Raw genomic sequence first — 25005 nt, forward strand, 5'->3', positions numbered from 1 at the left:
GCGCCGGATTTCAAACTTTGCCGGGAACACAAACGAATCAACCAGTAATGGAATAAACTCAAATTTGGAACACTCATATCGGTAAAAAGCTATTTTACCATCCACCCCAACCTCAACTCCCTTTATTTTATTATGTTCGACGAATAACTTTTACAAAAAATAAACTTGAAGCAATAACTATAATACGCATTTCTCTTCATACGATTATGAGAGGCCAAAAATACATTTTCATAAACATGAATAATCTCTAAAAAAAAAGTTGTTTAAGTTAATTTGTTTAATAAGCAGGAGAAAGCGTGACAAATATCTTAATAACAATGCATTCTGTCTTGCAAAAGGTCATGGAGTGTGCACGATTATAGGGAAAACAAACATTTTGGTGCATTGCATATCAGAAGGTCAAGAATTGCGTAAAGCATACGAACGTATGCTTTCGTTCGTTACTATTGATTCAGGAGAGACAAGAGCGACAGAACTATGTCACGAACATGCCGGAACATTTTGTCATCTCTATTACTAAGACAAGGTTGGCGGCGAAGGGAAAGTTAAACAGAGATAAAAAAAAACTAAATGTTTTCAGAAGATTAGCATCTGGTTGTCTTGTTTTGCGTATTCTTCGATGCTTTTCACAAAAATAACATTAATGTTTGGTAAACCACATAAGAATAACATAAATTTAACTTAACTTACTTTTTGAATGAATAATGTTTAAGTCAATTATTGTCCTGTTAAGTACTCTGTTAAAGTTCTGGCTTATTTAGTTTATTGTTGTGTTGTTAAATGTTTAGAAATCTTTTAAAACATATTTTTCTTCCTCTTTGGTTGAAGTTTTTGTTATTCAATATTCTTCCTTGCGTATTTTGAATGTTAATAAATGAAAAGTCCAAAATTGGGTCCTTGGGACTTAGAGAAGGAAGAAGAAATCCAGTGTAGTCCCTTGACTAGAGAGTGCGGGTAATCAAGAATTTTCAGATTTGGGAAATAATGATTATACTATGGAATTAAATTGTGATTACTCTCTCGCTATTGCTTACTCTCTCGACTTTTTGCAAATTTGGGAAAAATGATCTCAAACTATCGAATTAGATTCCGAATACCTAATGACTTATTGCAAATTTTGAAAAAAGCAATACTATACTATCGAATTAGATTCTGACTACTCTCAGGCTATCTTCTGACTTTTAACAAATTTGGGAAACAATGATACCATACTATCGAATTTAATTCTAGTTACTCTTTCACTATTACTTAACTTTTTGAAAAATTTGATAAAAATGATACCATAATTATCGAAGTAGATAACGAATACTGTCTCGCTATGTAATGACTTTTTGAAAAATTTGGAAAAACTGATACCATAATTATCGAATTAGATAATGAATACTGTATCGCTATTTAATAACTTTTTGAAAAATTTGGAGAAACTGATACCATACTATCGAATTAGATACCGAATACTGCCTCGCTACTTAACGAATTTTTCTAAATTTGGAAGAAAAAAATAATACCATACTGTCAAATTATATTCCAATTACTCTCAGGCTATCTATTGGTAAATTTGGGAAACAATGATACTATACTATCGAAATAGATTCGAGCTGCTCACTCGCTATCTCTTGACTTTTTGAAAATTGGAACAATACTATGCTATTGAATTTGATTCCGAATACTCTCCCTCAACGCTTGCTTAAATTGTAACTCGATATTTTGAATATTGCTTATTGTTGAGTTGTATTTTACAATGAAATTAAAAATAAATTGTCCCAGCTTACCTCGAACACTGGCTACGAATTCGCCACCATTTGACCATCGGTCTTTTTTGGCACAGCCGTTGAGGTTAGGATAAGTTGAATGGGAGTCATGTGTTACGGTGGCACCACCCATGTTCTCTTTATTCTGAAATCGTTTACTTCTGGTTATAGATTTCGGCTTCGTCAGTCTAGAAAAAGAATCACTTCTAGTCCGCCTTTCCCAGGTTTGAATCAGAACTGCACTTCTACCTGAATCAGACTTTCTGCGCTTTAATTTTGCCTCGATGGTGAACTGTTGTGCGTCGTTCACGTACTCGTTAGGTTCTGGAAAGGTTCGAGGTAAGCTTGACTCTGATTGAAAAGAAGAGGATTTTTTTTTAATGTTTAACTAGTGAAAAGTATAATTATAATAGCCAAAATTTCTAACTGAATCTTAAATAGTGTCTGTAATTGCATGAGCTCTATAATTTAACAATGCTGGTTATAGCTTTTATGTTTCTTTTATTTCTCTTTAAATTGTATTTCGAAAGTAAATGTAAGGAATTTCATTTACAAGGTCTTTCAAAACACCAGAAATAGTGCGGAATATGAAATGTTATCTAAGTGAACTCGGATGAACCACCTCAGGTGGACCAAAGAATGCGTCCTACAACCAATCAGAACAGCAGCGTCAGAATTCATCTGGCAAATTTATTAATAGGAAATTTTCAAATAACTTATTTTTATTAATTTTGAGAAATTAATGAAGAAATTTAACGAATAAGAATATGAAATATCAAATAATGATTGTACTATCAATGCTTCGAATAATATTAATTGATTATGATATTATCTTTATTTTTTCATCACGTTGAGAATCAGGGACCCTCTATCTAAATTTCAATGCCCAAAAATTATACATTTATGATGGTCTGGATAGGCATGATGCTGGTCAACTGGATACTATTTTGAAGGGAAGATTGATGTGAGAATGATGTCCTTGATCCCTATGTTTATTTGACTTTCAAGAGTGCAAATTACTGTAAACGATAACGCGAGAAGTGAAAGGACGAGAAGATATTTGCCCAGACTAATTAGCCTGTAAGATTTCCAGACCTTAATCCTATAAAACATGCCTGTGACTCGCTGTGAATGGTATACGCAATTTGAAATTCCTTCCGACAACTACCCAGAGTCTAAAAATAACATTGCCAAAAAAAACTAAATTTAGTTTTTCTGCAGAAAACCACAGGTACTCTTCATCTTCGAAAATAAACAAACAATCATCGCCCCTAATAACCCAATTTCTTTTTCTATTCTGAATTTACAGTTTTAACCCTTTTGACTTTATTGACTATTACGTAGGATCATGCGTGGAATATTATAACAGCTGAGAGGATACCTTTGTACTATATTTCTCTTATATCTCCTCAGCAGTCTGAAAATATTCAAACAAATCTTAAAATTGCCTTAATTTTGAACCCCCTGCACAATTAACTTCTCCTGCCTTAAATGAGAGGATCAAAATGATTCTTATAGCTCCATATTAATTATATACGAGCTACCACTTCAGGCATTAATAATATTTTATTAAAAAAATAATTAATTCTCTTAATTTTGAACCCATATAAATTTTAACTCCCTCAAGTGATTTGACCAGAATTATTCATATTGCTCTATATTAATTATATATAAATATACAACCACTCCAATCAGTGATAGTTAATAGTAGTATTCAGTAGTTAATTTAAAACGTGATATATTACTCTATTAATTTTGAATCCCAATGAATTCCATTTTCTTCAACTGATCTTCCCAAAACAATGCTTATTGCTTTATAATAATTACATAATCATAAGCAATTACATATTCAATCATTAACAATATTTAATTAAAAAAAAACAATTTTATCATTAAGACATTAAAAATAATTTTAAAAATCTCATCCATATTACTAACTATAACTGAATGATTACAAACTGCATAGTGAAATAGATTATCAACAGTTCTTAAAAAGAGCACGTCAGAGAAAAAATTAATTACACATACTTTAAAGAACAAAGAAAAAAACACATCTAAACATCATTATTCATCATACATTATTTCTTTCATTGTACTCTTACCTTACATTTTATGATTATTCGTCGTACTTTTCTTATAAATATATATTTGTTACACCTTTCTTTCATAACACAATATCTGCTTGATAAAATTAAAAATTTGAACTCAGTAAAATATCTTACCAATTTTTAGTCCTATTTTAGAATAACGTGATGGGTTATATTCCTTCTTCTTATTTACAATAATTTTTCGTTCTACATACACAGGTGTTGTTGGAGCAGATTTTATTACATTGTTAATTGGCGACGGTTGAGATGTTTGCTTGGCTGAAGTTGATGGAAAGGTATCGGTAGACGGTGACAAAAGCAATTTTAAATTGGCTCGCGAGGGCTTCCGACGCCGACCTAAGGAACCTTTGTTAACGAGCACGAGTTTTTCTTTTTGGAAACTGTTGTCCAATGGAGCCTGAAAAAAAAAACCTTCATTTGTAATTCTATAAGAATTTAATTAGACAATTAAAGTTATTTTTTTATAGGAAAAAATTAGTAATGAAAATCTGCTGCTAAGATTTTATCACATGTTTCCAAACGAAACATTAAGAAGACCCGAATGGGATTTTTATTTACTCATTTATTTAATTATTGCATTTAATTAAAAACGATAAATTCGTAAAAAGTTTTGTGATGTAATTAAAACTAAGTCATTAACAATTTTTTCCCACCATTGAACAAATTTTTAACTCCAAATCGGTAAAATTGAAATTTTGAACAAAATATCTATAGGTGGAGTTTCGTACATCGTCCAAATTTTCAAATTTTTTTTCCACTTAAAATGTTGCAGCAATCAGGATAGACAGAAGTTCAATGACGCAATATCAGGCAAGTGTGGTTGGTGAAGCAACTCCTCCCAATCTAATTTATCAATGTTTGCCAGAATGTGGACTCTTGCTTATGATTAAGCTGAAAAGATTAAAATTACCAGATTTGAATTTAGAAAACCACTGTTATTGTTTTCGAAAGTGTAACGCATTTGAATAAACATCGCAAATGCTTTTCATAGTAAATATTGCGTTGCTCCCCTTCTGAAACTTAAGAAGCGTACGATGCTGGATATTTCTTCTTGTAAGTGGATGGACATTTCAACATAAATTGCAAAAAAAAAAAACAGAACGAAAGAAACATAGAAAAGAAATCATCATTTAATTATTTTCGAGTAGTTCTTATCCAGTAGCTCTTATCAACTCGCTCTTTTTAGAAGTAGTAGTTGATCGTAATTAGAATGCAAGCTTTTATTTCATTCGAAATTTGTTACTTCAACTAAAGGAAAAAAAGTCAAGAATCCTATTTTTTTTTTTTTTTATTTAAGAAAATGCCAAACAGGAGAGCTAGTCATTAAACACCGCTGGATTGAAAAATTGCGCCCCGACCCTCCTAATATAATTAAAACAAGTACCTGAACCTTTAACAGAAACATTACAAATGTTATAAGTTAAACTAATATTAAATAAAGTGATGGAGATGATAATAATATCAACTATTTTTTGTAACTTTTAATTAAAATTAAAGATGATCTTTTCAAAATGTATGAAGGATTAAAAAAATATCACTTTAGTAATACTTTTAGCATGATTAAAATAAAATTGTTTGTTATTTATTTTTAGAACATTAGTCAAAATAATAAAATGAACTTCAATCTTTCTTTTATTACCAAAAATATACATAAATTTGCATAACAACCTTTGTGAGGAGTAATCCCAATTTAGCCATTTCATTGGATTCCTTAAATTTTTCAACGATCCCATTAAAATTTTTATTAATTTTATTAAATAAAATTATCAAGTTCAGTTCAAAAAGAAAGTCTGTATGACTTATAGGTTTTGTATCTGTGATTTGGGTCTTATAAGGGAATCTTCTCTTATTATATCATTTGGTCTCATAATATTTCCTACTATAAGAGATTCCCACGTATTTTACCGCAAAAATCCTGATAAAACCAATCTATATTTATGTTAAAAAAAGTTTAACATACGTTTTAAAGAATTTCCATGCCTTATTAAAAAAAATTAAAGTAAGTGATTGAAAGTAAGGCAGTTATGTAAGTTATAAATATTATATATAGTTTTATAAATATTCAAAATATTTAATATATATATATATATACTTTCTTACCTCGCATATGACGAGATCCATTCTCTTTCACCAAACCCTGAAAAGAAAAAATTAAATACATTTAATATATTTTTATAATAATAAATGGCATAATAAAAATTTCATTTACTTTATAAAGTTTTTTTAATGTGTAAGAAAACTATACATTTTTATTTCCCATAAAAAAAAATTTAAAAAATTCTAGATTAAATTTCAAAAACGTTATTAATCTCTCAAAACAAAATTGAGCATAATAGTGTGAACAAAACTATATGTTATTCTAATGATCTTTTAACAGGTTGTTCCCGAATAGCAAGATATCAACTCAATGTGATTTCGTCATAGCAGGTAAAATCAACTGAAAACTTTTTTTATTGATGCTTTTGAGAATTATCTTGAAGAATTTGCAATTTTACAAATTATTAAGTTAAGGGTAGTCATGGCATATTTTTTGAGAAATGTTTTGAAAATTATGCATTCATTCTAATATTTTCTACTAACGTACTATAATTAAGTATACAAGAACGACTTCGAAAAAACTATGTCACAATATTTAAAAAAAATTCTACTAAAATTTCTTTCACGCTGTATGACAACGACATTTCCAAATTAAAAAAAAAATAATGAAAGAAACATAATTTTGGTAATGTATGGTAAAATATACGGTATTAAAACTATTATACTGTTCTGTTCATGAGAAAATGGCTAATCGGAAATACTGGTTTTCAAAATTATAGTTCGTTTACCACACATATAGTGGAAAATACAGTACTAAAAAGGAAATTTAACCACCAAATAAATGGTTTTAATGCTATGCTCTAAGGTTATCCTGATAAACTAACCAAATTTTACATTTCCCAAGTTTTATCGCAGATTATAAAAGCATATTTTATAGAAACCGAAATTTTACCGAAATCATTACCAAAGTCCTTCGGTATAAATTATTGAGCTTTTTGGTATTCACATTGAGCCAGAAATAGAGTAAAATCTACTATATTCTGATAATTATGACCATACTTATTTTCTTAATATAAATCTTGATAAAACTGAAAATATTACGATATATACTTCATATGTATACTTCAATACTAGAATATTTTTCTCCGTCATTTAATTTGTATTTAGCTTTTTTTATTTTTTAATTCAGTTATTTTTTTTTTTTTTTTTTTTGCTATTAGCGTCTAAAGAATCAAAACTTCCAAAATTATAAATTTCTGATTTTCTGTTTTTTATTTCCTAAAATCATTACAGAAAGAAATTTATAAATATTTACGAATTTCTTAAAGACAAATTAAAGCAAACTCAGTAAAATATATGCTTAAAATTTACTGCAATTATTTGTAGGAATAGTGTAATATTGTTGTATGGTACGAAAATAAAAACATTTACGGGGGAAAGTGCGGTCAAATTTCAGTTAAACTTGAAGTTTATTAATTAGGAAAAAGTAACCTCACTTTTAAATAGAGAAAAAAAATTATATTTTCTCAATTTGAAAAAAAAATGATGTGCATTATTTTTTCTACGAATAAAAAATAATCTCAAAAATCATCTTCGTCCAGGGTCCTTTTAAATCAAACAAATTAAAAACAGTTTTTGCGAAAATATAATAGTTGTTTAAGAGGTTGACCAAGTAAAATTACTTCTCTTTCATTGTTCTCGTGAGTTTTAAAGTGAAAACTAAAATAACATTTAAAAAATGTCATTTAAAAACTTCGTAACGGTTTCAAAGTTATACAAAAAAATATAAAAAATTAGCCTTGCGATAAAAGAGACATTAAATAAAATAAAAATTTACGTAACAATTTTCCTTCACTTATTTTCATTTAGAACATAAAAAACATAAAATGTTTAAAACATACAATTTCGCTGGTTGGTTTTGATGAAGGCCGGAAACTTGTTGCCATGTTTCCGGCAAAAATCGGCAGAGCGTGGCCATCCTGCAACAAATTTGTGGCATCTCATATCCCTCCCCCATCACTTCCGTATTAAAAATTGACCTCCCCCTATTTCGACCCAAAATTTGAAAAGATTTCCTTTTTCACCAAACAAAAGAGTGTTGATTGAAAAGTTTGTGACTGTTTGCTTAGATCTGGGTTACACCTTCGATGAAATGGGGAAAAACCGAGTTCAAATTCACTGAAAATCGTTTTCGGTTAAATACCAAGAATACTTTCAGTCATTATTTTTGGCAACGTAAAAGTTGTTCATTAGAAGCAGGATGAGCTGAAAGTTTTGCATAAAACAAAGAGATGATGGTCTGACAAAAATAACTCATCATATTTTCTTTGTCTTGTTTCTATTTAATACACAATATTTCAAACTTAAAAAAGGAAAATAATATTTTTATACACTAGTTGTAAATACAAAACACAAAATAGAATGGGAAAACTTTTTGTAAAAAATTTCGTTTCACTGATTAGAAATCTGCTGTCTATTTCTTTATCCAGGCTACAATTATTTCTCAAACTGACAATTTTAGTCTATTTTTTGTCGAAATATACAAGTTTAAAAACTTTGTATATAGCAGGGGATCACGCAATTGTTGCGACAAACTTCTAGAGGAGCTAGGGCGCAATTACACAGAAAACCATACCCGGTAACGTCATCATACGCCACTAAGGGCGCTTCCTTATGTGTTTCTTCGTATTCTTCTGACCAGGACATACAAGGGAAGCGTCCCTAATCGCGCACAACGGTATTTCTGGATGTGGGTTCCTATGCAATTTTAATTCTAATGATGTGTCATAACTCCTCCAGAATTTTGTCACAACATTTATGTGACTTCCTGTTATATACAACACTTTTAAGCTAAATAGACTAAAAATTTTAAATTGTTTGGTAGTTTAAATTGTCGGACATTTTTCTACGTTTGGGCCACTATTATAAACGTTTTTACAATTAAATATTAATCAAATAAATAAGACTTTTAAGACGAAAAAATATTTTCTTCATACTTAAATACTAGAGATGCGTTAGCGTAGGAGACAGAGCGCTCGACTCCCAGCAAACTGACTCAAGTTCGAATTCCAGAGTCAACTGGTTGTAAAAAGGCTGCACTCTACAGTGCTGACAAAGTTATTTTACAAAAACTTTTATTAAAAATAATATTTTATAAAATAACAAATTTTGTTTCATAAAATAACAGTACTTATCAGCCTTAGAAACATGCGCCTATTTCAAATATCAGTATTTTTCCGCAAAATAAATTTTTTATACTGGCACGCCAGCTAACTATTTTTTTCCGTAAATTTGACTAATTTTTTTTTTATTATGTGGTAATTCGTGTAGTTTAAAACGTTTGTAAATTGTAATATTTAGTCGTATACCAATTTTTCACAAATAGTACGCGTTCGGTAAACCGTTAGATTTAGTAAATAATTTTAGGCACATCAAGTGTAAGGGTTCTTTTATAACAGACAGGAAGTTCCCAATCTTACCTCAAATGTTGTTGGGGTAGATAAATATTTGGATTTTCAAAGGAACCTATAACAGTAGCGATGTTCATTTCACTTGAAAATAACAATGAAAAAAAGAACCCCGAAGGCATTGCTATGAAGCGTAAAAAGGAAAGGATTCAATTATCCAAAACAAACTTATCAGAAAATTGACTAATCATCAACCATAACCTTCAACTCGGTATAACAATTACATCATAACGGTCACAACAACGTTTATTTTTATAAGAAAGGATAATGCTTAGGGATAAAGTTGACCATTTAATAAATACGTTGAGCAGATTCGAATCCTACAGATATCTGTTATAACAATGAAATTGCATTGAAGAGACAGGTATCGTTAATTCTAGTGAATTATTTAATTCAAAAGAAATTATTAACGATTGCTAACTGCAAATAAATATTTTATTAATTCTTTTTAATTCATAATAATTCATTGAGGTTATTTAAACAATAAAGAATCAGTCATAATTATGACATTAATATTCAATAAAAACAATTTTAATAACTCAAATCAATTGACATTTTCTTTAATACATCATTATGTTAAATTTATTAGTTATCAAAGATTTTTATGTTTTTTTACTAATTAGTTACGACTATATTTAGATATAGTAAGTATAGATATAGTAAAAAAATTCCGGATCAAATTACGTTAAGAAGTACCGGCTCTCAGGGTACTGGTACTTTTTAACGTAAAATCCATTTTTACCGCAACACGCAAATAATTTGGTATATCATAATTTTTACAGTAATAATTATAGTAAAATCACAAAATCGCTCTTATTAAATAAATACTGTAAAAATTACGATATAATAAAATTTTATGGTAAAATTAATTTTAGAATGATGAAAAAAGTACCAGTACTTTTTACCATAATTTGATCAGAAATTTACACTCTATAACAAAAAAATCAACGCACTAAGAAGCAATCATCCGATTGCTTCTTGGTGCCAGATTACAGTGGTGCATGGCTCGATCAGGCTGGAATGATGCCGACTGGGGACGTATAGTCTTTAGCGACGAATCCCGCTTCCAACTGTGTCCTGACGATCATCGAAGACGTGTTTGGAGACTCACAGGGCAGAGAGGGGATCCTGCCTTCACTATTGCACGCCACACCGGCCCTCAACAGGGCATTATGGTCTGGGGTGCCATTTCCTTTGACAGCCGAACCCCTTTGGTCGTCATTAGAGGTACACTTACTGCACAGCGGTACGTCAACGACATCCTAAGCTACCGTTCCTTTTGCAGCTCCCTGGGCTGGTTTTTCAGCAGGACAATGCCAGACCACATACGGCACGTGTTTCTATGAACTGTCTGCAAGCTTGTCTAACTCTTCCTTGGCCTGCCAGATCACCAGATTTCTCTCCCATCGAACATGTCTGGGATATGATGGGAAGGCGATTGCATATGGCACGGAATGTTGATGACCTCGTTCGACAATTGGATCGAACTTGGCAGGAAATACCGCAAGAGACCATCCGGGAGCTTTATCGGTCTATGCCACGCCGTGTGGCAGCTTGCATCCAGGCTAGAGGCGGGTCAACATCTTATTGAACTTTCTACTGTAACTGTGCAATAAATTATTCAATTGTTCTGAAATTTTAATCATTTACTATTCTGTACATTGTCTTCCTATCCACCAATTTTCGTTTCAATCGGACAACTCCTTCTTGGTACATCGATTTTTTTTTTTGTTATAGAGAGTATTTACTGTGTAGTTTCACAACTCTGCATTTAGTGATAGCTAATTATAACCTTGAACCACGCAATAAAAATTATTAAAATTTGATGGGGCTGAAATTATTATAAACTTCATTTGATGCACACGCATTTAATTTTGTGTATATATGTATTCAATTTACATGGCATTAAACCCGAATGTTATTTACTTTGGACAATCAACCACTGTTGTACTAAATAAATTCTATAGATATTACCATGCGTTTTGCCTCAATAATCTATAATTCATTTTATTTCAAATCATAATTGCATAACTTGTACGACAAAATTATCCATAAAAAAATATCAATTTAATTTCGCCACATTATTAAGCTGCAAAATTAGATTTTCTTCGACGAACATCTCAATTTTCATTTACAACTTTTTTAATCATTTGAAAGGTAGATCATAAAATAATGCTTTTACTACATACTAATTTTATTTTATTCCAGATAAAGGAAAATATTTCATACAAGTGCAATAATTACATCATATTTTTTTATTTTAGAATAAAATATACTTTCTTAAAAAAATAGTTAAGTATCAAAAGAAAAATAAATTTTATATTTCAATTTATATAAATTTAAAATATTCTGCAAATTCTGTAAAGGAAAACGCATAAAAATCTAAAAACCATGAAAAAATAACTAAAATCTAAAAATAGTACTAGTTGTATTAATATGTACTTAGTCTACCATTAAATTAAGTATCAAAATCTCTGGCTGGTATCATGTTCTCCTAAGACACATATATTTATTTCATTCAAGTAATTTCCAAGATAGATGTAACTTAAATTTCTAATTGGCAATATTTTAAAATAAAACAGACATTATACTGTGCTCGGTATCGTGATAAAAAATAGTGTTGCATTTAGTATGAGATTTTTTTATATTCTTTTTATCTAAGAAAATGTTAGACACAAAAATAAATTAAGTAAGGAATATGTTTAAATTAAGAATAAGGTTAGTCAGGAATCCAAATACGTAAGGTCAAGATTTCGGTCCAAAAAATACATTTTGAAACAAAACTCTATTTTTAAAAATTTCATTAATATAAAAATTTATATGTCAAAGCTCTAATTATTTCTCCTTACGTTTTAGTATTACGTTTAAAAATAATCAACGAAGTAACTTACGCAAATTGTCCTTTGTGAGCCTATTTATTTCTTACCTCTAGTCTATGACAATGCACTTGAGAAATTGAATAGAATTTTTAAAAAAATATTGGAATAATGAAGAATTTTTTTATTATTTATACATTGCTAAAATGATTTGAATTATTCAGAAATTCTTTTCTTACAAAAACTAAATTGTATTTAATACTACGAAGTATTCAGATATTAGGAATTGAGTGTGTTGCAATTCATATACGTATTGAGGAATTCTTTCAAAGATCCTTGCTTATTCTAAGTATCCGACTGGTTTCACTAAAACTCTTACAAGAAATATTAAAGATAAATTTACAAAATCTTACTTTTTAGTTAAATAACATTATTTTTAATGTAAATTCTAAGTATATTTAGACATTTCCGCTAAGTCTTTAGATTTTTACTTTTTCAGTTTTAAACAACATTAAGATCTTTCTAAGGAGGATACTTCAATATGCAATAATAATAAATATATTAATATTCAATGGCAACAATTTAAACATTTTATACATAAATATAATCTTTTGATGCATTGCGTGAGAAAAGTATAAGGACAACATCAAATCGAATAAAAATATGCTTTATTTTCAATTCAGCTAAATGAAGTTTTTATATGTTTGACTTGTGTTACATAATTTTGTAATAACACTTAAAGCGCACAAAAATAAAATTTGGTTTTAAAATATGAATTTTACAGAAATTAAAACTAATGGAAATATGGAGAAAAAAAATAGGGACATGTCTTAAAATACTTAAAATTTTGTCAATAATAAAAAAACTACCTTTTTTCCAATCACTTAAATAAGCCGAGTGATCATGGATCCGGAAAAATCTCTTGAATTGTCCATGGAAATTTTTTTCACAAACTTCTTTGATAGCGAAGACAAGATCTTGTTTATATAGATATTGTGAGCAATTTTCATAAACTTCTCAGGTTTAAAAAATTATATACTTCTCGGGCAAGAGGTTGCCATAAGTTTTCGATTGTATTAAGATCTGGTCACCTCACTGGCCATCAAGAGCACTAGTCCTTTTTTTACTTACAAATTATTTACTCTAGTCATACGCTTCGGATGCAGTTTAAAACAATTATTGAGCATGACAAAGTAAGAAAGAAATAGTAAAGTTCAATGTCTAAGCTTTAATCAAATATTAAATTAGTTTTAAACTCAAATCCATCATCAAAAAAAATTATTGCCATAACCCTTAACAGGAAAGTTTCAAAAAATAACCTGTAATTTTCCCTTTAATAAATTTGAGCATTAGTCCCTTTTTTAACATATAATTATTTACACTATTTACACGTTCACAAATACATCGATTGCAGCAAAAAACTAGAATTCATTATAACAAAAAAGAGAAATAAACATTAAATTACAACGTCTAGATTTTAATCAAATATTCAATTAGTTTTAAATTTGAGTCAATTATTAACAAATTATTGTCGTAATCCCTGGCAGGAAAATATGAAAAAAATAACGACTACATCATTTAACATAAATTTCAAAATATTGCAAAATATGTCCATATTTATCTTATCTTAAACAATACAATTTAGAAGCTCAATTTCTGATGCAATATGATGTATGGTTAGATTAGTTAATTTCTTTCTAAGAACTTTAGAATAGAATTTTAAGTTTTAGACTAGGTAAGTGCAAAGTGACCTTCTACTATTTCAACGAGTATGTTGATTCTTTCCTTCTCTTGTAAACATAATTGGTAAAATTGATCGCTACATTTAACTTCCTTACTATTGTTTCAAGAAAGCACTAATCTGTAAGTCACTGAAGGAAGACCAGCAGGAATATTATTTTGAAGGTGTCTTGATTTCAAGTACTTTCTCTTTCTTTAGCTTCCGCTTAATGCCCGCTAAATGTTTTTATTTTTGTTATCGTTTTCGAGATGAATCTTAATTTAGTGTTCAGCATTGCTTATTAGTTTTCTACAAAAGTAATGAGCATGTTGTGCTGACTTAATAATATTTAGGGTAAGATGAGTGCACGGCGAAAAAAATTCTGGTACAATTACCGTACTGTACGATAATGATCTTTCTGGTAAAAAATAAATAAACATAATTCTGGTAGCTATTAATTTAAAATATGTGTTGTTGTTGTTTCTAATCCCCAAGAGGTCCATCCCAATTAGACCAATTTCATAAGTCCAAAAATGTCCAGGAAGTCTAAAAACAGATGAGGTTTTGAAAAAACCTCGTCGATCTTAATATCGATACAGATTAGAATATGCTCGGGGGAAGCCTGAGCAGTCCTACATTTAGTGCAAAGTCCAAAAGTCTTTTGCCCCTGAACATACGAGAGACGCCTCAAGTGACCACTTGAAAAGCGAGACAAACAAGTCTGCTGGCTTCTAGGTCCCTCAAAAAGCAAGGCACTTCCAGGTCGTTTTCTGAAATATCAACTATGCGGAGGAGGAACCCTCCAGAGGTCCATAAACATTTTTTTGCACTCTGCAAAGACCTCGTTGAAAGTGGAAGGTAGATCCGGCTGTAAAGGTTCCAAAGAAGCATCTTTAACCAGTGAGTCCGCCATCTCGTTACCTTTGATTCCAACGTGTGATGGAATCCATTGGAAGTGTACTCCAAAGTCCGCAGAGAGCCTGAAGAGCACCCCCAAAATTGAAGCCGCAGCCATGTCTCCAACATTCATCCAATTGCTAAGGTGTTGGATTGAAGATTTGCTATCTGTCAGTATCCAAATATGTTTAAAGTCAGGCTCAGCAATACTCTCAACATGTCTTAGGCCATTTTCAATCGCAATAAGCTCAGATCTGAAAACTGAGCAAAATTCTGAATTTCTAAATTTGAGACTCAATGTGTACGTGGGTGTTTTAATAAAAACCCCACTACCTGAATGACCTTCGTCGCTCTTGCTGCCATCTGTGTATAGTTGTAAAGCATCTGATGGTATTTGGCTAATAGTTTCAAGAGCCATTTGTCTCATAAATTCTGGGTTGTCTTTACTTTTATGGGCCGGGTACAACAGCTCCGTATGGAAATGGATACCAGAAAAATTTAAAATATGTATTTGGTAATTTTTCCGTTTATATAATAACGATTTACAGAAAATTCTGGTTTTCAAAAGTATGGTTCTTTTTACCACACATTTAGTAAAAAATACAAAACCGAAAGTTAATTGAACCGAATGAATGGTTTTTGTGGTATGCTCTATGTTAGCAAGATAAAAATGCTAAAATTTAACTCATTTACCAAATTTTATCACACACTATAAAACCATATTTTATTGTTATTTTTACCAAAATAAGAACCAAAGGGCTTTGGAGAAAAATACGAAGCTTTTCGGTTTTCCCAATGAGTCAGAAACCGGATAAATTCTGCAATATTCTGGTAGTTTTGACCACGCTTTTCTTCTCAGTGTGCCTTCCTGTTTAAAACAAGGATAAATCTTATATCATTTTATATCTTCTACTTGTCTAAAATTTTATAAATTTTACTCATCTAGTATTAACTAAGCGCATACTTGTGCTAAGCATTTAAAGAAAAACATATAATTTATTGCATCATAATCGTCAATTACGTCGAATATTTCATAATTTGGTGCAAAATTTACTTTGTGAAGAAAATTATTTTTACGAATAGTTGCTAAAATTGCTGAACAATTATGTTTTATTCCCTCTGAATCGTATGACTATTCTGTTAGAAGTTTTGAGTATAATGAACTGTGCCATCATTAATTTTTTTTAAAACTTCAATGGGATGATGAATTGATGCTGCAGAGTAATTGAAAGAGAACTTGCAGGAAATTTGTAAAAGAACTGCAGGAAAGTTGTTTCAATATTATGTTTCAACATCGATCCAATACTTTTTGTTTCAGATACTCCTTCAACAGTTTTCGACAATATTCTAAGGGATCGATAGTACTTGTATCAAAATAAACCTTTCCTATCATCATGATACGGAAATTAATAATTTCAAATAAAATCTTAATAATCTTCGATCGTCAAAACTGTAACAAAAGACCGTGCATCGAATCATTCTTTATGATCTCAATTTTAAACGCCACAAACAAACAAACAAAAATATCGTTAGATATTAAAATTGTAATTTTTATTTAAAACATAATTCAATATTATTATTAATTATTTCATAAATAAAATTTTAAAACTTTGAAAACTTTACCAAAGTGTTAAGTCATTTAATTATCACAATAATATAAGCCGTAGCTAAAATTTTTATCTGAATCTTAACAAATCCAAATCGCAAATGAAACATCAACGTTAAACGATACTAACATATTAATTACTTAAATGTAACATTTATGACCCTGTTAAAATGTTCGCCATATACAGGAGAGAACAAAAAAATTCTGAAAATCAATTCTGTGATTTATTCAGAAAAACTACAATAAAGGATGCTATTGCGTAAAGATGGACTTAAACAATGATAAAAACAAACGACTGAAAATTAAAAATAAAGACATTTTAAAATGACACTATAGCAAGGGTACCCAACCAAAAACAATCTTGAAAATCAATTCGGAAATTTCTGGAAAAAACTGCATCCATTTTTGTGTCTTAGAACATTCCACAACTATATGGCAAGACAAATTCAACTTCGGTGGCTGAAGACCTAAAAACTCTTCAGTCATCATGATTAAAAAAAGTTCTCAATGCAGCGGTTCAAAATGCACAAAATATGTTCTACATCTATAATAATACATATTAATAATAATGTAATTATTTAATTTATAACATAGTTAAGGATGAATTATAATGATAGAATAAATTGTCTTCTGTAGGATAGTTTTGCCCCACAAGTTGAAAAGAACAGATCCGTCTCTTTTAGCAACTAGCAGATAACACAAACTGATAAAAACTTAGATATTTATCTTAATACGCAAATTAAATAAATCGTGACGATTAAAAGAATCGTTTGTTAACAGAACATCATTTGTTCTGACACAATTTGCATGAATAGAATCAATTTATTCAGAATACGGTGTCTTTTAAATGTACACTAGAAAAAAGTGGTGAAATTGTTCTCGATCTTCGATTTCAGACGATGATTAAAGTCGACACATATCAAAATAAAAAGTAAAAACTAAGATAAACTATCATCGCAGAATAAAAGGGGTACTGCCAAACAACTGTGTACCACGCAATATGGCGTGTAAGACTACATTCCTGTACGTCTTTGTAACGTATATGCGCATCATTTATAAGTTGCTTTAACGTGATGTCCTTTTCGGAACTCACAATTGTCTTTCGAACACGCAGATTGGTCATCTATCCAGATTCGAATATCATAGCGAAGAATCGTCTGCTTGTTTTGTTCGAATAAGGGGTTAACGCAAATAAATGCATAAGCAGATGGGGTTCTTTCATTTTTATGGTTCTTGTTCCAATGACCTTCAGCACTTCCGCTTAAAGTTAAAAAGAACGTTAAATAACAGAATTACGGGAAATGTTTTGTTTTCTCAACTGTTTTATGAGTTAAAAAAAATATATGTTTTGTCACGAAACTTTACAGGTGTATTAGGAAATATTGTGAAATATATAGAAAAATTGTTAACTATTGTTCTGAAAGAAAAAACTTCCCTTTTTTCTGAAAAGATTAATTGTACTCGATTATGTAATATGGTGGCATCACTGTATCACAATTAATTAAAAAGCAACTGAAATATTTTGTTGACCTTAAGTATATGTGAATCATCCAATTGTCATTTGTTTACATTTAAACTCTGTTATAGATCTAACAAACTTCCTGTTACGTGTAAACAATATATGATATGTGATACAAATATTATTATGGAATTTTGTTAAAACTAAAATAAATATTTATGACACTATTATAATTTTGAAATTGGGCGAATGATGATAGAAAAAATAAAATAAAAAGAGTTTCAAAAAGTTGACTTCAAACTAAAAGTAAAATTGATATTGAACATTTAGAATTGGAAAAAATAAATAATTTCGGTGAATCGCTCTATGAAAAATGGTGAGGAGATTTTTCTTTTAATTTACTTATGAATTCTGCTATAGATCTAACAAGCAAACTCTCTATTACAGGTAAACAATGAATGACCAGCGAATTTTTTTTAACCGGAAGCTGAAATAAATCTTATTGTAGTAATTTGTTTAAATTTAAGGAAAAATAAATACTTTTAATGCTTTTCTAATTTTGCAATTGGGCGAATCATGTTAGAAAAAAAAATCAAAAAACTGGCCTTCAAACTTTTTTTATTGAAAGTGCAAAAATATTAATATTGAACAGTCAAAATTGGAAGAAAAAAACAAATTCCAAAAATCTGAAGATAAAAAATAGTGAGATTTTTCTTTTAATTTACTTATGGATTTTGTTACAGATCCAACAGATAAACTCTCTGTTACAGGTAGACAATAAATGATCAGCGATTTTTTTTAACAGGTAGCCAAAATAAATCCTACAACAGAAATTTACTTAAACTTAATTTAAAATAAATACTTATGGCGGTTTACTAATTTTCTAATTTGGCGAATCATGACAGGAAAAATGAAAAAACTTCAAAAACTGGACTTCAAACTTTTCTTTATTGAAAGGGTAATTATATTTATTTAACATTCAGGATTTGGTGGAATGAAATAAACAATTTTCATGAATCAATAAAAGATAAAAAGGATGAGATTCTTCTTTTGATTAAATCTGGTGACAAAATCAATTTAGAATTAGGATTGAGAAAATTAAAAAAAATTTGAAACTCTAATACAAGTGCAGTGAAAAATATCAGAATTTTAAAAAATTTTTAACTAATCCGTAGATAAAAAGGTTAGGGCTTTTTTCCTGATTTAAACTGATAATTAAATTGTTCCAGCATTGTTACCTCACCAAACTTTTTATATTAACCTCTTATTAATTCTACTATCACTAGAGGAAAAAGTCATATATGATAAAAATATGAATAATTAATATGAAAAACGTGTTGTTTTGTTTCACACATCATTCAACATTAAATTTTAAAAAAACATAAAATTTTAAATTTTAAAAAAAATTACCTAAAATTTGTTAAATTTTGATTTTTGGCAACTCTGTATGATTTAAGGCTATACTTTAGTTTATTTCATTGAATTTACAATTAACGCAATGCGTATTCATTAAAATAAGAGAGAGAAAATGGTTAACAAAGGAACTATTTAAATGCAATATACGAACAAATGATTAAAAAACAACATTTGATATAATTTTTCTCAATCGTATGATAGGCTTTGGAAACAATAGCATTTTATTAATAAAACACCTCCTTATTTTAAAAAAAAGGGATTAAATGGGCTAAAATTTTGAGCTTTTTCAGAATTCCGAACGTGAAAGAATCAAACAATAACCTAAGGCCAGGACTTTTTTTATCATTTGAGGATTTTTGTTTTATAAAGTTTTCAGCCTTAATGTTTAGCAGGTCCCGATTAGTTTATTACTTTTATAATTAAAAGATTTTTTTTAATATTTTTAAATCATTGCTACGGCACCATGTAATATTGACTCTTCAATAATTAATTTAGCAATAAAAATCAAGTACAACTACAGGTTCATATTTACAAAAAATAACAGGAATCTAAAGAATGATTCTATTTCTAAACAAAAATGTATACAAATCACAGCATTAATTAAATTATCAAAACAATTTACTGAGAAAAGTTATTTTGTCAAAAAATTTAAAATTTGCCTTAGAGAGCCCCCAATGTTTATGCATATCTATTTAATACTTTGCAATTGTAATCTTCTTTACTACTCTACGAAAATCATCGTCACAAAGCTAAAATTGAGCATTTACCAATCTATAAAATTTCCATTATGTGTTTTCACAACTAATTTGACTTAAAAAAATATCGAATTACATAAAATAAAAACAAAAATTAGCATTAAATAAATTTCATTTAAGGGGAAAACTTGAGAAAAAATTATTTTCCTGGCGCATTTAAGTTTCTAATTAAAGACAAATGTTTTTTTAATATGTAGTTATATATTTTTTAACAAAACAACAATAGATATTGCGCATTTACGTATGAGTTTTCAACTTAAATAGTGAAAAACTCGCATATTTAGTGCCACATAAGGCAGACATATAAAGATTACTCAAAACAATATTTGTACAATATTTGCATTAAATAAATTTCATTTAAGGGGAAAACTTGAGAAAAAATTATTTTCCTGGCGCATTTAAGTTTCTAATTAAAGACAAATGTTTTTTTAATATGTAGTTATATATTTTTTAACAAAACAACAATAGATATTGCGCATTTACGTATGAGTTTTCAACTTAAATAGTGAAAAACTCGCATAATTAGTGCCACATAAGGCAAACATATAAAGATTACTCAAAACAATATTTGTAAGCTTCAAATGTAATATTTATTTCAACATTCACGAAGACTTAGACATTATTCTTTTATATTTAATGTCACTATGAAGTGCATTTAACAAAGAGGTAAAGAAATTTTCTTCCGTTTCACTCTGTTTGTTTGTACAACCATCAAGCAAAGTGTGAAAGTTAAAGGAAGATCATTTCGTATAATGATCTTTTTGCGTGCTTTATGCTGTTAGTCTTAGAATAATATGTCTCCTTATTATCTGTCTTGTGAAAAGTCTTACGATAAAAGAGAAAACATGAGATTTAGAAACCGTTTCATTTGTTTAACAAATTCTTACAAATATTCTAAGAACTTCTAAATGGATCTTTTATTCTTTTGCAAGAAAACGATATGCGTAAAATTGCAAATCGAATGAGATTACCCTATATTTCACGTGTGTATTTTGCGAAATATGCTTATAATTTATAAAAGTTCGTTTATATTTAGAAGTTGAATTAATTTTCAAGCAATAAAAATTTGAAATATTATTTAATTTAGTGCAAATACTATCTCTCATTAACTGTAATGCAGTCCCATTTTTTTTTATTAAAAGAAAAAACCTGCGGTAATTCTACATAGCTATTGCTTGTCAAGCTACATTCATACATGGTCGTAAAAAAGGGCAAAAATGTGTTTTGAATACGCTACCCTAAACAAAATTTTTTTAATTAAGTGTATCGCATTTTAATCATTTCACACGAAAAAAAAGATTTCAGTAAAATTACCATACATAACATAAACATTTCTGGTGTGGAAACAATGATAATTCTGTTATCTGAACCAAAAATTAATGGTATTTAAACCTTTCAGTTGATTATTTTTTCGTTCGTTTTGGCAGTCATTTATTGGAAAATCAGATAATTAAATTAGAGTTCTTATTTTCACACATTCAGTAATAGAAATTAAATAATCCGAAGCACCTTGGTAGAAATTTCTTTACCTTTTGATATTCTTACAGAGCCAGAGAACTCAATAAATTTTACCATATTCTGGTAGTTTTGACCATACTTTTTTCTCAGTACATTAATACGTCTGAGATCAAAGTATGGTTTGGTTATAAATAATGCAATCTTATTTGACTGCAATTAACTATTTCGGCCATTTGCACGCACAAGTCAGGAATATAATATTACAAACCAGTATCATCTGTAGGAGGTGATTTAGTGCAATTGAAAAACTTTTTATAAATAATATTGAATGGTAAATGAAGGATATTTCTTTTTTTATATAAATTATAAGATTTTTCATAATAAATTATATTCAAAAATGTGTCCACTCAATGGATGCAATTAAAAGAATGAATGCAAAATAACGAATTAAATTTCTAAGACAACGTTAAGAATTAACTTTTTGAACTATTTTTAAATACTCTTTCTGGCAAAAAATATTTAACGAATTCTTATAGCAACAGGAAATTGAATAAGAACTTAAAAAAGTATGAGGATGAAATCACAACAATAATTTATGGGGTTTTAATTTTACTCCAAACTAAATCAGTTGTAAAAAATTTCAGTTAATGCAATTATTTTTGAGCTATTTTGATGAAATATTTTTTAACTTTGATTTTACCGTTGTTTTATCGTGAAGAAACAAAAATGCAATCGTAAAGGGTTTATGAGCAAATCAAGCAGGAGGTGGAGCCCCCATGTTTAAAATAATTTAAAATTATCTCGTACCTCAAACAGAGGTCACAAACGAGCTAATAAATTGGTTATATTTATAACAGAGAAGGTGTCAAAAGAAATTATATAAAACTCTATTTAAATAATTATAAGTGTTGCGTCTAAAAATAATAACTAGTTTCGTAGTTAGTATATTTTGATATTTAACAGAGTTCCTTAATAAAAAAACAATATTTTATTATAAATCCAAGTTCTATCACTTAAAAGTAATTTGCTTTTGCCGTCTCATAACATACTTTTTGTCTTATTAAGTGTTAAATGTTGAACCAGAGCATAGAAACGCTAAGATTAATGATTTCTAACTTTGATTAAGAAGTTTAAACAGAAACAATAGAATAGTATTACCTGAGAACTAGAATAAAACTTTCAAAAACAATGGGTAACATCGATTGCGGCGATATTTTTTTTTTCATATCGATGACAATATTTTGCCTTAAGAAGGCAAAATATTTGACCTTTGATGTATAAACAATCATACCAGAATATCAAAAGAAATAAAACAAAATTTCAGCTGACTCATGTAAATTTATTAGAAAGATTTGAGTTCAACAGTCTAGAATACAATCACTTTGATTGTGTTTATATATTTTGTAAATACTAAATTCATATGGTAAACAGCTTAAAGTTTCCGTTATAAACTCAATTACATCTCTTAAAAAATATATATTTCTATATTTTATTAGCATTAAGCTTGATGCTTGAACATATTTTCATACTTGACATTTTTTCCGGCACTTCACGGGCGGGGAAAAAAAATTCTGGTAAAATTACCGCACTGCATAGTAATGAAATTTGAAATATATATATATATATATATATATATATATATATATATATATATATATATATATATATATATATATACAGGGTGTCCCAAAAGGTCGTTTACAAACTTAACATGCTGGTCTGTCATATCATGCTGAACAAGATTTACATAAGAACTTGTGTCCGAAAATTAAAACTGCGACCGCTAGAGGGCGATAATTGCACGAAAACGGGAGAGTGGGAAAAACAATCATTTCAGGCGTGGACGTTGAAGGAGAAGGATGAATGAGTTTAGTAACGCAGAAATGGCCGACATGCATTACGTATACGGCGCCGCTGATGGAAATGGACGAGCCGCGGCACGGACGTACCTAGAGCGCTTCCCAAACAGACGTCAGTTAAGTCATGTTTTGTTTGGACGATTGCACCGCAGATTATGTGAATCAGGTGCTTTCGTAGCACGTAGCCACATCGATCGTGAACGTGCTGCACGCACACCTGTCGTAGAGGAAACCGTGATACAGGAGTATGCCATCAACCCGCAAAGAAGTCTCCGAGAAGGTGAACGTGTCTTGGATGTAGCTCGTTCCACCATAATGCGCATACTGCACGATGACATGCAACACCCTTACCACTTCCAAAAGTACAGGCATTGTGCGCTGACGATTATCCCAAACGCATTGCATTCTCACGCTGGTATTTGCAACAGCGGGTCGCACAGCCAGATTTTCCATCATGGATTTTGTTTTCTGATGAAGCCTGCTTTACACGGGATGGTGTCGTGAACCTGCACAACATGCACGTATGGGCGCATGAATACCCAAGATGTACACGTGCCCATGCACATCAACAACGTTTCAGCGTAAACGTTTGGGCTGGTATTATCGGTGACATGCTGATTGGCCCTTACCTTCTACCTGAACACCTCGACGGAAATACCTATCGCATTTTTTTAGAAAGAGTTTTGCCGGATCTGAAGAGTGACGTTCCAGCCGCTACACGCCGAAACATCTGGTTTCAGCATGGTGGAGCGCCTGCCCACTTTAGCTACGCTGTTCGAGAATACCTCGATAGGATTTATCCTAATCGCTGGATCGGTAGAGGTGGACCGGTCCCATGGCCACCGCGATCCTCCGACCTGACTCCCCTGGATTTCTACCTGTAGGGACACATGAAGTCCATAGTGTACGAAACACCTGTAACATCGGACATGGATCTTATCGCCAAGATCGCGGTAGCAGCAGCACGTGTCCGTGACACTCCTGGCCAATTTGAACGGGTTCGTGAATCCATGCGCCGACGCTGTGAAACGTGCATTTTGGCGAATGGAAGGAATTTTGAGCATTTGCTGTGATGTAATGATGTTTTATAATAAAAATCATATTAACACCGCTATCGATATAATTTTTTTTCTCCTCATCCAAACCTGCACTTATCGCCCTCTAGCGGTTACAGTTTTAATTTTCGGACACAAGTTCCGATGTAAATCTTGTTCATCATGATATGACAGACCAGCATGTTAAGTTTGTAAACGACCTTTTGGGACACCCTGTATATATATATATACATTTATCTGTTTAACAAAGCCAATATATACTGTATTTCAACCATTCATTTGGCAATCTTTCCGGTTTACTGGAAATTTTAATTTTCAAAATTATACTTCTTATTATCCCACATTTAGTAAAAAAAGCAAAACTAAAAAATAAATTTAACCGAAATAATAGCTTCATGCTATGTTCTAAAGTATCATGATAAAATTACCAAATGGGACCACATTTACCGAATTTTATCACACACGATAAAACCATATTTCATTGTAAATTTTCCCGAAATCATTACTGAAGCTATTCGGAAAAAATTACCTTGCTTTTTGGTGTTCCCATACAGACAGAAACACGGTAAATTTTACCATATTCTGGTAGCTTTAGCTATAT

At 30.0% G+C, this 25005-nt stretch overlaps 1 protein-coding gene across 3 annotated transcripts in view; it reads right to left on the minus strand.

Moving 5' to 3' along the window:
* The window catches only part of LOC107454946 (uncharacterized), a 59689-nt gene that overhangs the window by 24591 nt on the left and 10093 nt on the right, over positions 1 to 25005 (minus strand). Inside the window, exons 2-4 of one of the 3 annotated variants that reach the window (XM_043040942.3) lie at positions 5960 to 5996; positions 3974 to 4256; positions 1773 to 2102 (exon numbers count right to left, since the gene is read on the minus strand). In XM_043040942.3, coding sequence (XP_042896876.2) covers positions 1773 to 2102; positions 3974 to 4256; positions 5960 to 5980 — 634 coding nt within the window. In that variant the 5' untranslated portion in view covers positions 5981 to 5996. The remainder of the gene's footprint in view (positions 1 to 1772; positions 2103 to 3973; positions 4257 to 5959; positions 5997 to 25005) is intronic. The other 2 variants (XM_043040943.3, XM_043040945.3) reach the window with 2 other exon arrangements.

The sequence above is a fragment of the Parasteatoda tepidariorum genome, chromosome 2 (genome assembly GCF_982258835.1).
Source record: "Parasteatoda tepidariorum strain Cologne lab strain chromosome 2, Ptep-v5.0, whole genome shotgun sequence".
Classification (NCBI taxonomy): Eukaryota; Metazoa; Arthropoda; class Arachnida; order Araneae; family Theridiidae; genus Parasteatoda; species Parasteatoda tepidariorum.